The 14,797-nt window shown below is 41.8% G+C and overlaps 1 protein-coding gene and 1 long non-coding RNA gene across 2 annotated transcripts in view; one reads left to right on the forward strand and one right to left on the reverse strand.

Moving 5' to 3' along the window:
• Nucleotides 1-3,962, reverse strand: part of LOC110197077 (uncharacterized) — a 64,498-nt gene extending 60,536 nt beyond the window's left edge. The window contains exons 1-2 of the long non-coding RNA XR_002321402.2: nucleotides 3,885-3,962; nucleotides 2,826-3,203 (exon numbers count right to left, since the gene is read on the reverse strand). This is a non-coding gene — a long non-coding RNA (uncharacterized LOC110197077). The remainder of the gene's footprint in view (nucleotides 1-2,825; nucleotides 3,204-3,884) is intronic.
• A 244-nt stretch (nucleotides 3,963-4,206) lies between these two features.
• On the forward strand, nucleotides 4,207-12,067 carry TGIF1 (TGFB induced factor homeobox 1). The gene is made up of 3 exons (XM_020970677.2): nucleotides 4,207-4,295; nucleotides 10,246-10,472; nucleotides 11,201-12,067. Exons 1-3 carry the CDS (start codon nucleotides 4,280-4,282, stop codon nucleotides 11,774-11,776), a joined length of 819 nt encoding a protein of 272 aa, XP_020826336.1. The 5' UTR covers nucleotides 4,207-4,279; the 3' UTR covers nucleotides 11,777-12,067.
• Nucleotides 12,068-14,797: the final 2,730 nt, after the last annotated feature.

Raw genomic sequence — 14,797 nt, forward strand, 5'->3', positions numbered from 1 at the left:
GAGAGAAGATTTAAAAAGATCTGCTAATAGAGGGAGGTACAGATAAGGGATCCAGGTTTTTTAAAAAGTAATGGTGATGAGGGGAAAAGTGCCATTTAGTACAAGAGGTAGAAAGACAATTCTAATGGTGCTGAGGAAAAGTTTTGCTAAGTAAATTCATCTCCATTCTCTTTTACCCACCCCGTGCCTCCTGGTCCTCACCATCCTAAACAGCCCTAACAATGTATGGATTTCCTAGAGTGCTTTTGATCCACTCCCCTCAGAGAGATTTTGTAGGAATTTCCTTGGATGCTGGGCTTCATTCCAGGTCACAGAATCACAGAAGGGGACTTGCAATTCCAAAAAAGAAAACTATTTTAATAATGTATCAGTAAGTGTTTTTCTAGGTCTTTCACCCTCTTACACAGAAACTCCCATAGTGGCCTATCTATACCTATTTCTACTTATCTGCCTTTACAAATTTACCTCTGTGAGTTTTCAGTTATTAAAGACTGCACAGAAAGCACTGCAGTAACTCAGCTTTAAACAACTGTTTCTTTTCTTGGCCTTCAGGCAGCATCAGTAGATAAGTAGAAATATATGTGCCTGGGGGAAAAGAAATAATGCTAAGAAAACAGAATTAAGCATTTATCAACCACTTCCTCCAACACTCTACATCAGTCTTAATTTTTAAATAACATCTCTAAAACTACTTACTAGGAAAAGTGGAATTGTTTGGTGGTCATTAAGAAGCCAGACGATATTCAGAAGTAACCTCCCATGAGGTAAATTACTAGGCGTTTCTACACATTTACTCGTTCCTCCCCCAGCATCCCTCAAAGTTACCCAATAAATTTTTAAATTCCAGCTATTAGGTGCCTCCCCTGACTGGGCTTTAAGTTTTCTTTCCCAAGGGTCTAGTTTCATTTGCCCTAGGCAGCTCCTAAAAGTGCACTAACAAATCATTTCTGTCCCAGGGCTAGGCTCCCATATTTTGGGCACAAACCTTTTTAGGCTGTAGGATTTGGAGCAGGGGACAGACATAGATTGGCTTGGCAAGGGCAGCAAGGCCTACCAGATTTATAAGCTTTTCTCCTCCCCAGCATTTCGCCTGATCTAATTATCAACTAGACTTGATTACCTAGAGAAAAGGTGTGTGTGTTAGCAGGCTCACCGCAGTACAATGGTTAAGAGTGGGTTGAAAACCGCCCCCCTCCCCCAGCAAAGGTTAAGTACTAAAGCCTGACTTTTTTTTTTCCATCTTAGTTTGGTGGAGTTTCTGTGCCCCCTCCCTCTGCACGCCCTGTGTATGTATGGCCTTTCAGTTTTTGTCTGCTTTCAAGCTTGGGCAGATCTAGAAACTCAGTTCTACTTTCCCAGCAGCTACTGGAGAACCAGAGATTAAAAAATCTGAAAGAATATGAAAAAAGATAGTTGGGTGAAAATAATGAGAACCACCCCGTGGCTAGGCACTAAAGCAATGTTTGTTGGGTTCTTTTTTGTCGCAGGCAAGGAGGGTCTGGAGAGGGTTAAAGCAGCCCGAAGTGCTATTTTGTCTGGTAACTTCGAAAGCTGCCCAGGGCAGCCGAAGCAGCTTTCGAAGTTACAAAACAAAACATCTCCTCAGTAACAACTGTACAAGCCAAGGCCTCCCTGCCATTCAGACTGTTGAGTCAGTATGTCTGGCTGGGCCGGGCCTCACGTCACTGCTCACTGCCTGCCTCCTCCTCCTTTCTCTTTCTTTCCTCCACCCCTCCTCCTCAACCCTTCCCCATGCGCTTAGCACTCCTAGCCGGATATGAGCCACCAATCCCAGCAACAAACAACCCTTTAAATTAAATAAAAAAGAAAACCACTAACTGAGGAAAGCAGAATGCGCCAACGACTGGTTAACTTGCATTATTCTACAGTCTTCCCCCACCCCCACCTTCCCGTCTCACATCTGTCCCTCATTCAAGATACAACAGCTGTTTTATCTCTAGCCAGGGCAATGGAAGGAACTCTACTACATAAAGAGTTACAATGTAGTTTCCACCTTGTGTGTTGGGTTTTTTTTTTGAAGACCATGTTGTTTTTCCCTTGTGCTGCTTTGGTTGTGAGTGTTCCCTTATGTGCTCAGCAGCCTGGAGCCCACAGGAAAGAGGAGGGGAAAAAGGTTCCTGACTTCTTAAGAGTGAAGCTTTGCTTGTTCATTTAAAGTCCTGTAATTGAAAAGCCGCCCTTGATTTTTAAACTCTGTCCTTAACGCATCCTCGTGGTCTTTCCCTTTGCCCAAGGGTGGGTACTGTCTTTAATTTATACACCAAATCTAAAACAGAGGTCTTAAGTCTTTTTTTTTTTGCTTGCATGAGACCTCCACGGACTTAACCTTATTTCCACGGAGCGTGTGCAGCCAGCATCCTAGCGGGCCTAACCCCAAACAAAAACACCCCAGTGCTTTTAAACCGGAGGCGGATCTGGACAGCTTACGTCTCTACTGGGCGATTTATTTGCGTGTTTGTTTAAGCAATGGGGAAAGCATTACTATGACATGTGACAGGTTTGCTTCAGAAAAAAAAGCGGAACATATGCATATAATATATTAGGGAAAACCAAATCCCGAGGAAGTGGGGGAGGGGAGAATAGAGTGGGTGGGCATGCATTTCTTGAAATCAGCAAAAACAGCATCTGGTATTTAAAAGGGTAATCTCATCAAGGACCTCCTGTTGGAGTCCTCATAACTCTCAACCAAAATAAACTCGCAGGAACATGTGTTTACTTAATGGCTAGTTTCTGTTTGAAATACCGGGAGAGAAGGAGGGGGTACCCAAGCAGGGTTGTAAGTCCTAAAAGTAGGAACTGTTTACCGAACCAGATGAGCAGCCACGATGTTTTCGCCCGTTTCCCATAAAGGCAGCAGCTGCCTCAAGGGGGGGGGCCGCTGGCGAAGGTTGGTGGGGGAGAGGAAGAGTCAGCGCCTCTGCTGCTGCGGCAGCTACTGCGGCCGAGTTGAATCAGGACATGCAAAGCGCGCGCGCGCACAAACATACACACGCAGAGACGTTTAAAGAGCATGTGGGCATGACAGAGTGTCTGTCTCCAGCGTGCTCGGGATTTCGAAACTGCCTTGCAATCCTTGTCCAGGGCTAGCAACCGCGGAGGACGGACGGGAGGCGATCGCCGTTTGGTGTGTGGGTCTCCTCTTATCTACTTCCCCAAAGTAGTGTAGTTTTGTTGGAAGAACACTGATGGAGAAAAAAAGGAGAAGCGGCGAGAGCCCAAGACGGGGGTAAAGGGTAGAAGCTGATTCAGTAAGCAAGCAGTGCGTCCTCACCCTGCAGCATACTTTCCCTTCTCTCCTCCCACCCCCACCCCATTCAGTCAGCCTCGCGTAGAACTCAGTCCGCTGCCACTGGGAGAGCTAAGTTAAAGGTAGCTGTCAAAAAAAAAGTATTTTCCTTCTAGGGGAGGGAAGAGGAAAGAGGAGGGGGCACCCTTAAAAAAAAACACCCTCTTCCAGTTTAATGATCAAACGGGAGTCTGGCAAAGGAAGAAAGGCCAAAAAAAAGTGGGGGAGGGCTTCTCTCCTGACTGGCTGCTTGGTCACCATCGCCACGCTGCCAGTGATGCGGGTCCCTGGGACTGAACAAGCGGGGAAGGGTTTGGTTTCTTTTCTTTCCTCCCCTCCCCTTTTACTCCTTTGCCCTCCCCCCTTCCCCTCCTCCTCTTTTCTCTTGTATCTATCTGTCAGAGTGACAGCAGCTAGGGAGGAGGGAAGAGGCAGCGGAGTGCTGGGGCGGTCGGGGCTGCTGCTCTCTCTTACTCTCACTCATTGCTGGAAGGTGCGGGTGGGGGGGTGGAGAATAAAGGGGGGGTGTGAGCTATTGAGGGGGAGAAGTTGTGGGTGGAGGAAGGACCTCCTGTACCTTCTCCCCTTTCCTTTCTCATTCTGACAGGCTGGGGCTTAAGGCGCTGTGGAGCACCGAAGCAGGAGGGAAAGAACAAAGGACGAAAGTGGGGAGGGGAGGCCGGATTGGGAAGGGGACGAGCCCCCGACCCCGACTTCCAGGGAGCAGGGAAGCTCAAAGTGTCAGTTGAATCCCCTCCAACTCTGAGGCGCCTGGGATTGTAGCGCCTTGTGTAGTCCTAACGGCCGGAGCAATTCCCCCCCCCCACCGTCTGCAAGTTACGGGGGAGACAGTTCTGAAGGAGGCAGGAGGAAAAAAAGGAAAAAAGAAAGAAAGAAATCCCCACCCCTGGCTCTCCTCCCCGGGCATTCAGAAAGAGAATTATTTCCGCCTGGTGGAAGTAGAAATCAAGAATGAAAACTAAGAAAGGTAAGTGTAGCGTGCTTTCGTCTCCCCGTGTGCTTGTGTATGTGTGATTGTGTGGATGTTTGTCCGTATCCCCATCCAACTGTGTGTGGCTCACTTTTTTTGGGGGGGTGGGGGGGAAGTGCTTGGGCAGTTAGGGCTGTGTGGACTAGTAATAAGCTGCCTGATTTTGGGTTACTTTATTTTTCCCCCCCAAAAGTGTCCCCACCACCACCACCACTCCTACCCCATCCCAGGAGTCCTGGGTTCTTTTTCTTCTTCTTTGTTGAGGTCCGGTCTACAATGGCAGTTGGTTGATGTTTCACTTCTAGACACAACATGAGGGGCTGTTGTTTAGAGACTCGTTTCTCCATGCTGCTGGCACGTTGTCAAGAAGCACGCTCAACTGCCTTGTTTGTGCTCCTCAAAGTTTCATTGTCTGCCCCGCCACCCCCATGCTTTTTCGAAAACGCGAGCCCGAGCTTTCCTTCCCCCCTCCACTCGCGACCCCTTCCCTCTGCCTTTCCGGGGCAAACTTCACCCCGTTTCTTAACCCCTGATGAGACTTTTATTTCCTAACTTTCAAAACGAGAGGCTCCAGCCAAACAAAGTCGTCTCTGTTTGGAGTGGGAGCACCCTGGATGGCAAGATCCACTGAGTCTTTGTTTGAAACTTAGGCTTGAAGGGCTCTCACTCAGAGCTTGGGTTGGGACTATTCTGCCCCCACCCCCCTCTCTGAAATGTGATATTTCTTTTTTGTAATTATACTAACTTATGTATACCATGCACTATATACTGTATACTAACTCCCCCCATTGAAATGTAATATTTCTTTTTGTCATTAAACTAACTTCGGTATATTATATACTTCCTCCCCTCATTGAAATGTGATATTTCTTCTTTGTAATTATACTTTGTATACTATGTATGTAACTTCCCCCCCCAAAAAAGAAAAAAAAACCTATTCTTGGCATGAAAGGTTGGATTTTTAAAAAGCTTCCCAATTTGGGGAAGGGCGAATTTTTAAAAGGGTTAAATTGGAGAAAGGAAGAATTTAAAATGTCAAGAAAACTGCTCCCCTCCCCCTTTTTTAAGAATGTTTTAGACTGCTCTTTCATTTTGACAGGCAGGTCTACTTGTAAGTGCCCCAGTTAGGGTCTCTGATTGTTTCTATAAAAGCGCCCTGGAAGTTTTTAAAAACTGAAACTTGGCATCAACCTGTCTTTAGAAAACACCCAACTTTAAAATTCGTGGGGGGGGTAGTTAGTGGTTCCCCCTTAAGTCCTGGAGGAACGCAAAAAAGCTTGGCTCTCGGCTTGCTGAAGCTGGAGTTGAATTTTCCGTTGTGATTTATGTGAGGGGTTCAAAACATAAGTTAATCGGGTCCTGAAGCAAATGTTCCAAAGCGAGGTGGGAAGCCTCCTACTGCGCATGCTCACCAACTTCCTCGAGGGATGGCTTTTTTTTTTTTTGAACTCCACATTCTTTCAGACTGGTAATGCCCGGAGAGGGTTTGGGGCAGCCTCCCCCCCGGGGGAGGGGGGTGCGCGTAGTGTACGTTATGAGATAGAATGTTGTTGGAATGGAACGCCACGAGGCGTTGGGTTCTTCCTCCCGAACCCCATGCCCGAGGGTTCTGTTAGTGTGATTCAGAGACTTTGAAACCTTTGATGAAGGTCGCCCCTACTCCCCCCGCTCCCCCCCAACTTTATCCTGGAAGCCTGGAGGGCGTGTAAAGTCCACGAGCAGGTTAAAAGCGGCTTGGGTCTCCTCACCCCTCTCCCCGCCCCAGGTTACAGCATTCATAAGGTGGTTCATTGAATTCATTGATTGGTGATAACGCGGCAGTTTCGCGACGCGCGCTCTGGGAATGGCGTCCGAGACGCCCCTGAAGTGAAAGGAGGTCTTCCCCTCGGTTGAGCTCGTCGGTGCTGGGCAGTTAGTGCATTTCGGCGGAACTGACTACAGTTAGGCGTTGTTGCCCCCCCCCCTTTTTTTGTATGTTCCTTTAAAAGACCCATTCGTGTTCCCTTCCTCTCAATGAGTAGATTTCCGCCTTCTGCCCGTCCCATTGTTCGGGCTGTGCCTCGGGGTAGGGACTGTCGAAATACCCAACTTCGTTGGAAACTTCTAACTCCCTCCCAGCGTCTTCCCCTTGCCCCCGCATTCTTCCCCCCGGTTCCCGCATTCTTCCTGGTCCCTCCCCCTTCCCCCTCTCCACTTATAATAAAGAATCGAGTGTGTGAAAATGCTGATATGATTAGTGTGAGTGTTTGGTAATCAGTCTTGTGAGCTGAAGTTCTGGTTATTCAGCACTGAAATAATGCAAACAATGAAAGGTGACATGTTGGAGGGGGAAACTTTGAGATTATAGGAAGAAGGTCACTGGTTTAGAGTTTGTGTGGGGCAGATGAGACTATTGATGGTTGATGTTAGGACAAAGGTTTTTTTCTTTTTCCTTTTTTTTTTTTGGTTAAGGTTTGGTTGGCAGATTGCGTTTGAGGGACACTTCACCGTTTCAGTTCTACATATCTTTTCTGGTTTCTTGTAATCTGAAATTCTTTTGAATTCTCTTTGAGTTGTGGTAAATTTTACTGCTTTGGGGGATGATTAAAGTTCAGGCTGTGGAACCCAGGAACAAAAGCTAGATTGCTTGCTTCCCTCCTTCTCTCCTGCCCCTCCCTTCTCTTCCTCCTCTTCTCTCCTCCCTCCTGCCTCTTTCCCTTTGTAAAAACTACCTTTGAGGGATGAAACGGTTTTCATTTTGTGTGTTACAGGAAGATTTAAGGATCTCTCGGCCAACTGTTGCCCATGACATGGTCTGTGGGATGGGTTTGTGGTCGTTTTAATATAAAAGTTATCTGTCAAATATTTTTAAAGCTCACTTTAATAAAAGTAACTTGGATGAAATCACAGAGAAGTGGAGTATTATACATTGATTTGCAAATTAGGGGATTGTACTTCTGAAAAATTGCACACTGTTACAAAAGAATCCTTTTTAAAATGATTAAAGCAAACAGGTAGATGGTCGGATCAGAAAAATTCCAGTAGTTCTTTTAATCCTTACCTTTTGACAGTGTTACGTTCTTGCTTGAGAAATTATGTTGCTTGGGCCAGCCAAGCCCAGTTCAGTTTGGATGACTCAAGTGTTAAGATTCCCATTGTAGCTCCAGGGAGACCATCTTAACAGGAAACTTTTCCTATCCAAACTTTTGCTTAATTAAATTAATGGTTAACCTTTTTTCCATTTGGGTTTATCACTATCGTATCTAGATCCTTTGCCTTCGACTCCTTTAGTTTTGGTTCAACTGACAAATCTCTTTTTCTTTTTCTTTTTTTTTTTTCATTCGTTGTCATCCTGCTGATCTTGAGAGTCTAAGTATTCTAAGAGCTAATCTTGCCTCTTGTCAAATACTAAGTAACAAGTCCTTCTGACCCTTTGAGAATAAGGAAGTAGATAGAGTAAAAGCAATCTGTTCCTTTGTACTAAGTATCATGACCTATGAATTCATATTTGGGAAACAAGTCTTCTCTGGGAAACTTTTCCAAATCTGTTACAAAAGGAAATGACTAACAAAGAAAAGTAAAATAGATCTGAGCCATAGTCAATAGACATGGTTTCATCGAAAACAGTTTTGACAGCAGCAAACGTGGTTATGTTGCTTTGCACATATCAGCTGGTGTAGTCAGGGAACTCCAGTCCCGACTTCCTGTTACTGAAGCTTTTGTGCACATATTGGAAATATTCGTTAAGTTCAGAGGCCTGTCATTCATTTATTTAAATGAACTCAGGATAGAGGAAAGTCTTTCAGGGCAGTTTGGTGTTGCTTAACAGAAACTTGCTTTTGTGTCAGTGTCACTAACCTATTGGTAAGGGATCAAGCTTCTTGTCAAACTGCGTAAGATCAAAGGGCGAGCTTTTTTCCCCTTGCCCTTTGTTATGACCAAGTTACAGTTAGGAACCAACTGCTCTAAAAGCAGATTTTCACACTTCATGGCTGGTTTCCTAGGAAAAAGGCAATAATAGTGGTAACCCCCAAAGACTGCCTTTTCAGATTTGTGAATATTTAAAGCAATTGCTTTATTCACATTTTTTAGTTGCTGACATGTCTTTCTCAAATTGACTTTGTGTAAAAAAAAATTACTAATTGCCAGGGTTGAACACCAAGTATAGTTTTCCTCATTAATATGAAATTTGTGTCTAGCCTGAACAAGGAGTTTGCTTTATTATTCTTACCCATTTTTTAAAATGGAAGTATACTTCCTAAAAGTTTCCATTCTTAGCTATTTAATAAAAGTCTATAACTGGGATTCATTTCTGAAAAACAACTTATTTAAATTATCTTAATAAGGCCACAAAAGGATATAACATAGTTATGGAGTTTATAACTTTTGGCTGAACTTTGAGTCTCTCCTCAAACGTATGTATTTGCATAATCACAGTTCTTTTTCTTTGTTAGAGCCTTCATTACTTTGACTGTCTCCTGAGGTCTCTGGCTCTTCCCTGGATACCATTTTTCCTTTTTCTTTTCTCAACACCTCCTGCCCCCTGCAGTCCAAATCTAAATATGTGTGTCAAAGTAAAGCAGTGGTCAATTAACTGAGAAAAGCATTAAGTGGAATCTCATAAACAAATCTTTTTAAAATAGTAGGTAGCTTTCTTGTTTTATTATGCTAAAATATTTAATTATATTCATCTGTTAGGGGGAAAAACAATTGACTAACTTTGAGAAGAACTATGCCCTTGTTATCGAATTGTAAAAGATTTTCATTAGGTCCTGTGTTTTTGAAAAGGGTAGTTTTCCTCTTTTAGACTGGGATAAAATTAACAACTGTAGTGATCAGGAGAAACATTCAAATTGTAGGCATGGAGTTGTTTAAAGAAAATGATTGTAGAGGGGGTAAAAAACTATGTTCCTAAATAGAAGTGCCACTTAATGAATTGTGTTAATTGAAGCCAGTCCTATCTGTGGTTTGGATTTTACAGTGGTGTGTGAATTCCTAAAATTGCTGTTGGGATTAAAGTATTTAAAACCAAAGTACATTTTTCTTTGGGAATTATATTGTTTAGTTTACATTGTCCTAGAACAACTTCTGACTGAACATGGTGGCCAAATTAAAATATTTTATGGTGTTCATTTAATGTATAGAATGTACTAGGTGCCAATTACCAGGGATCTGCTTTGCCAAATTAATTATGTGACTGCCAGAGGTGGAGTGGGGAGGAAGAAGTGATTTTTAAAATATTTTCAGAATATTGAATGTATCAATGTATATTGAAATCAGTTCTCCTAGCTAATCATATTTAGAAGACAATGATATTAATTTGGTATAGTGATTAACTTTATGTGAATATAGGCTAAGGGACAAATAAAATGTCTCTTAGAAAAAAATTGAAGTGCCATGCCTTCTCAGGGTATATAAAGCATTGCTAGTTCTTTTCTTCTTAACTCACAAGCACCAATAGAGTATTTAGAGATGACTCACTATCATTTAAAACTGATGCAATCAAAGGAAGGAGAGAGTAATGTGCTAGCATTTTAAAATGTATTTCAGAACACCTCTTAGATTTACACTCCACCCCCTCAACTTGCCTCACACACCTTCCTTATTTGTGTCCTTAAAAAAAAAAGTTGTTAGCCAAATACCGTTATAGTGTCCTTCCTGTGCAACATGTGGCATGATATTTACTTTAGATGCAATTTGTCTGGACTGCCACAGCAGATGAAAGGTTTTTCTGGGCACCAGTTAAAAGGAATGTGTTGAAGTAAAATCTTCATAGGAAGAAGGTCCTGGTATTAATGGCCTGTTAGTCAGTGGGAGAACTATCCTTAGTTCACTTGACTCACATAATTTTAGGCAGCACAGGCCTTCCGGTGGCTGAAGAAGAAGAAGAAAAAAAACCCTTGCTACAGTTGATCTTGTTGAACTGAGTTAAATTGGACTACTGACTTTGTGTTTTGTGTTTTCATAGGTATTGTTCCGGTATCAGGCAGTGAGACTGAGGATGATGACAACATGGATATTCCCCTGGACCTTTCCTCTTCAGCAGGCTCAGGCAAGAGGAGAAGACGGGGTAATCTACCCAAAGAATCTGTACAGATTCTCCGGGACTGGCTCTATGAACATCGATTTAATGCTTATCCTTCAGAGCAAGAAAAAGCTTTACTATCCCAGCAAACACACCTATCCACACTACAGGTAAAAAAAAAAACAAACAAAAACAAAACCTCAAAAAGAGTTAAGTTTATTGGAATAGTTTTTTTCCAAAGGCATTTTGAAGAGTTCCTACGTGATGATTTATTTATGTATAGTTCTTTTCTCTTTCCTGTCCCCTCTTCTTTAAAATTAGAGAAGAGTTATAGTGTTGAAAGGTAATCTGATTATTTAGACTTATCATCTTATCGGGTAACATTTCTTTAATGATATATTGTAAGAGAACACTACTTTATACAGCAAATATGAAAAGGAGGTTAGACCTTCCTCTATTGCCCAGGAAACTGGTTTGATATTTAAACAGGGACAGATTTCAGTGAGGTAATTCATGTTGTGTCTGTTGACATAGTCATTTGAACAGGGAAAAATCAGTAACTGTGGGAGGAGTGGCTCTTTTCATAGAGGAAAGACTTTCCTGTTGTTTATTAACCTAAATGCAGGAACAATAGGTAATAGGTTAATATACAGGAGAGTTAAAAGGTAAACTTCTTTCTATAAAAAAAAACATTTTCAGACACCCGGCAACTTTTGTTTTCTTCTTTTTGAAGAATGGTGAAAGTTTTGGCTTTTGTTGTTGTTGTTGTTTTTACTTTGGAAGAATCCCTCTTAGCTAGGATCTGCTCTCTTAAAACAGTTTTTAAATCTAAATGGACCATTTCATACCTTCCAGAAGAAAAGTAAAAAACATTAAAAGGGGTCGTTATATTTCCCAGGTCTGCAACTGGTTCATCAATGCACGCCGCAGGCTTCTCCCTGACATGCTGAGAAAAGATGGCAAGGATCCAAATCACTACACTATTTCCCGCCGAGGGGCCAAGATTTCTGAGGCTAACTCTGTGGAGTCTGCCATGGGCATCAAAAACTTCATTCCAGCTTTAGATGAGAGCTCATTTCATGCCTGTACAACTGGACCAAACCAGACCTTAGGAAGACCACTGTCTCCTAAGCCCCCATCCCCAGGATCGATATTGGCCCGGCCCTCGGTGATTTGCCATACCACGGTGACTGCATTGAAAGATGCCCCTTTCCATCTATGCCAGTCAGTCAGTGTCGGACAGAACACAGACATGCAGCAGATACCAGCCAACGGTTTCACAGACACCTCTCTCCTGTACTCAGAGGACACGGGTAAATCTGGACCAAGTGCAAATACCCAGAGTGGGCTTTTCAACACTCCCCCCCCAACCCCACCAGACCTCAACCAAGATTTTAGTGGATTTCAGCTCCTAGTGGATGTTGCCCTCAAAAGGGCAGCTGAGATGGAGCTTCAGGCAAAACTGATGGCCTAACCCTCTTTTCAAGCAGCAGAATTCTCAGAAAATGTTTGTTATGGTTGCCTGAGTGATGTCAAAAGACTAATGACTGCATTATTTTATATATGTTTTTTTATTAATATTTGCACAAAGGATTGCTGAAATGAAGCTTCCTGTTACTGAGATGTCTTCAATGGAATATAGTCATTCCAAGAACTGTAAACTTAAAAGCTACTGTAGAAACAAAGGGTTTTCTTTTTTTAAATGTTTCTTGGTAGATTATTCATAATGTGAGATGTTTCCCAAGATCATGTGATTTTTTTTTTATTCCCCTTCTCCCTTTATTTTTGTTATTTCTTTCAGACTGTGCAATACTTAGTAAAGCTATAGTCTTCTTCTCATTCCCATGTGGAACAGGATGCTGACATACTGTCAATTTTTTTAAGCAAGTATGAACTTAGTTGATTGGTGTTGCCTTTTTCATGATGTAATAAAATATTTTCTTTAAAAGTGATGCACTGCAGAGTATTTTATTGAGGAGGCACTTCCTAACAATAAGTAGGAACTTGGATATCATTGAAAGATAGAGTATCCCATGTGAACAGGAATAGAGAAATGTAGATATATTATTTTTCACTCTTTGAAGGACCTGGGACCACACCAGGGTACATAAACAGGATATATGATATTTAGTTATTGATAAGGTTGAGTCTTGCTTAAAACTTTTTCTGCTGAAAATTAATCATTTTGTTAACCTTTAGCATCCCAATTTCTCTAATGCTCTACCATTTGAATACTAGTCTAGTGCTCAGCCATGAACATTTTTAAACATTTCAAATTGTTCTGGGAACCATTTTTTAGAAAAAGAGCACCCTATATCACCTGGTTGTGACTTAGGCTTCAAGTTTGCAAGCTAACTTCTCCCACTGTCTTCTACCTGCTTCTTCTGATTTAAAATGTACTATACTTAATTGATTAGTGCATTTCAGTACAATGTTTGCAGATGGAACTCAGTACAAAACTAAACTGGTAGAAAGATGAACTAAAATACCTTAAAAGAGTCTCTTAAGGCAATAAAGAAACATTGAAGTTCTAGCTATCCTATAATCCTATCTTATCCATCTTCAAAGGTTAAAATTACCATACATTGTTACATTGCCATCAGCTTTGTGATGAAAAACTTAGGACAGCTAAAGGGAATCTCTAATGGCATTTTCACTTATATACTTCATCATCACCAAAAACTCATTCTTTTTTTTCTTTTTGGTGAGGCAATTGGGGTTAAGTGACTTGCCCTGGGTCACACAGCTAGTAAATGGCAAGTGTCTGAGGCTGGATTTGAATTCAGGTCTTCCTGACTCCAGGACTGGTGCTCTGTTCATTGCGCTACCAAGCTGCCCCCCAAAACCCACTCTTTATAGTCATAAATAACATGGGGCTGTGTGGTCATCAAAGTGCTTGACTACATCCCTCCCATCTCTAGCATAGTTTCTTAATCTAGGTAGGTGGATGGATTTCAGGAGGTCTGTAAACTTGCATGGGGTGGAGGGTGGGGGGGGGGGAGGAATTACATCTTTATTTTCACTAACCTCTAACTGAAATTTAGCATTTCCATCGATTAGGAATGTCAGCGACCAAAAATTCTGACAAAGGGATCTATGAATGACTGCCAAAGGGGATCATGATACAAAAAAGTTTTAAGAATCCCTGAGTTACAGCCTCCTCTGGGGCTCTTCTTGAGCTGTTAGATTCCAAGATGAACTTGACCAAAGAGAAGACAGCTGAGTCTGATAAAACTTCTTTCTTTTGATTAATGATTGTCATGTTGCAAAATAATGTGGATTCTTTTGAAAGATAAAAAAAGAACTTAGAATGTATAAGAACGTAGTCAACTCTCAGAATTATAATTTCTTGCTGGTCTAGCAAGTGTTTGAGGACATTATTTCATTTCATCCTCACAACAATCTCTGGGTTAGGCAGGGCAGGTATTTTCACCATTTTACAGATGAACAAACAAGCTTCAAGGAATGACTTGCCCAAGGTTCCCACTCTCGGCAAATGAGCTAGGACCAGACACTTGATTTTTTAGAATCCTAACCGAATGCTTGCTTTGTCCTATTACCTGCTTGTTGGATTCTCTTTGTTGCTATGCAGATTATCAAAAGTCCATTTTGCATTCCCAGGTTGATGCTCTCTCACAGGTAAGCTAATTTATATATTAACTTGAAGTAAAATGTGATTCCTTCACTAAAGGTCTACTCTCATCTTAGCTTGCCAAGTGACCTGGTGTTCTCCAAGCTTGTGCCAGTCCAGTAGGAGAGGTCAGGTCCTCCCAGTCTAGCCTTTAATCTGTACATTGAGATTTGCTGTTCAACAGAGGGCTGGCCACCAAGCAATGGCTCCTTGGGGTTATAACATTTCCTGAACAGTTTACAGTACAGTACAGATCTGTAGATGAAATGACAGATCCTTAAAATATTGAAATAGAAAATATAATTGGTAAGGTAAAAAAGAAAAAAATTATTGAAAGCTTGCTACAGTCTAAAAGAGCCCTAGATTTTTAAATTAGAAGACTTGGGTTTGAAACCTGCCTCTGTAACTTAATACCAGGGTGACCTTGGGCAAATCACTTCATCCTGTGAGCCTCAGTTTCTTCATCTGTAAAATGATGGGGTTGAATTCAGTGACCTCTAACATCCCTTTCAGCTCAAAGTTTATGTTCCTATGATATAGATAATACAAATAACTTAAAAGCTAAATTAATCCCTTTTTTCCAGACCCCAGATATTCCCATCCCCACCCCCTACTTTATTTACAAACGCTGTTGTGTTTAGGTATTAGGTAATTTTTAGTGTTATTGAAAAGGTAATTTAATTTGTCAATTTAAAGCAGTTTGCAATATCATCTAGGTAACTTGATTAGTGTTTGAAGTTTCTAGTCTAAAATCTTAAAAGTTTTTACTTAAAGTAACTTTGACTCAGGATCAGTTTGAAGCCAAGGTTCTAATGAGTAAGCCCTAAAGTATCTTAGGGAATTGGTAATTACTCATTTCTGTCA

Source organism: Phascolarctos cinereus, unplaced genomic scaffold (genome assembly GCF_003287225.1).
Source record: "Phascolarctos cinereus isolate Bilbo 61053 unplaced genomic scaffold, phaCin_HiC Scaffold_4;HRSCAF=312, whole genome shotgun sequence".
Lineage (NCBI taxonomy): Eukaryota > Metazoa > Chordata > Mammalia > Diprotodontia > Phascolarctidae > Phascolarctos > Phascolarctos cinereus.

What these genes read in the sequence shown, in the direction of transcription:
- TGIF1 (XM_020970677.2), top strand. An exon ending in CACACCTATCCACACTACAG is followed by an intron (nt 10,473 to 11,200) that starts GTAAAAAAAAAA and finishes TATATTTCCCAG; the next exon opens with GTCTGCAACTGGTTCATCAA.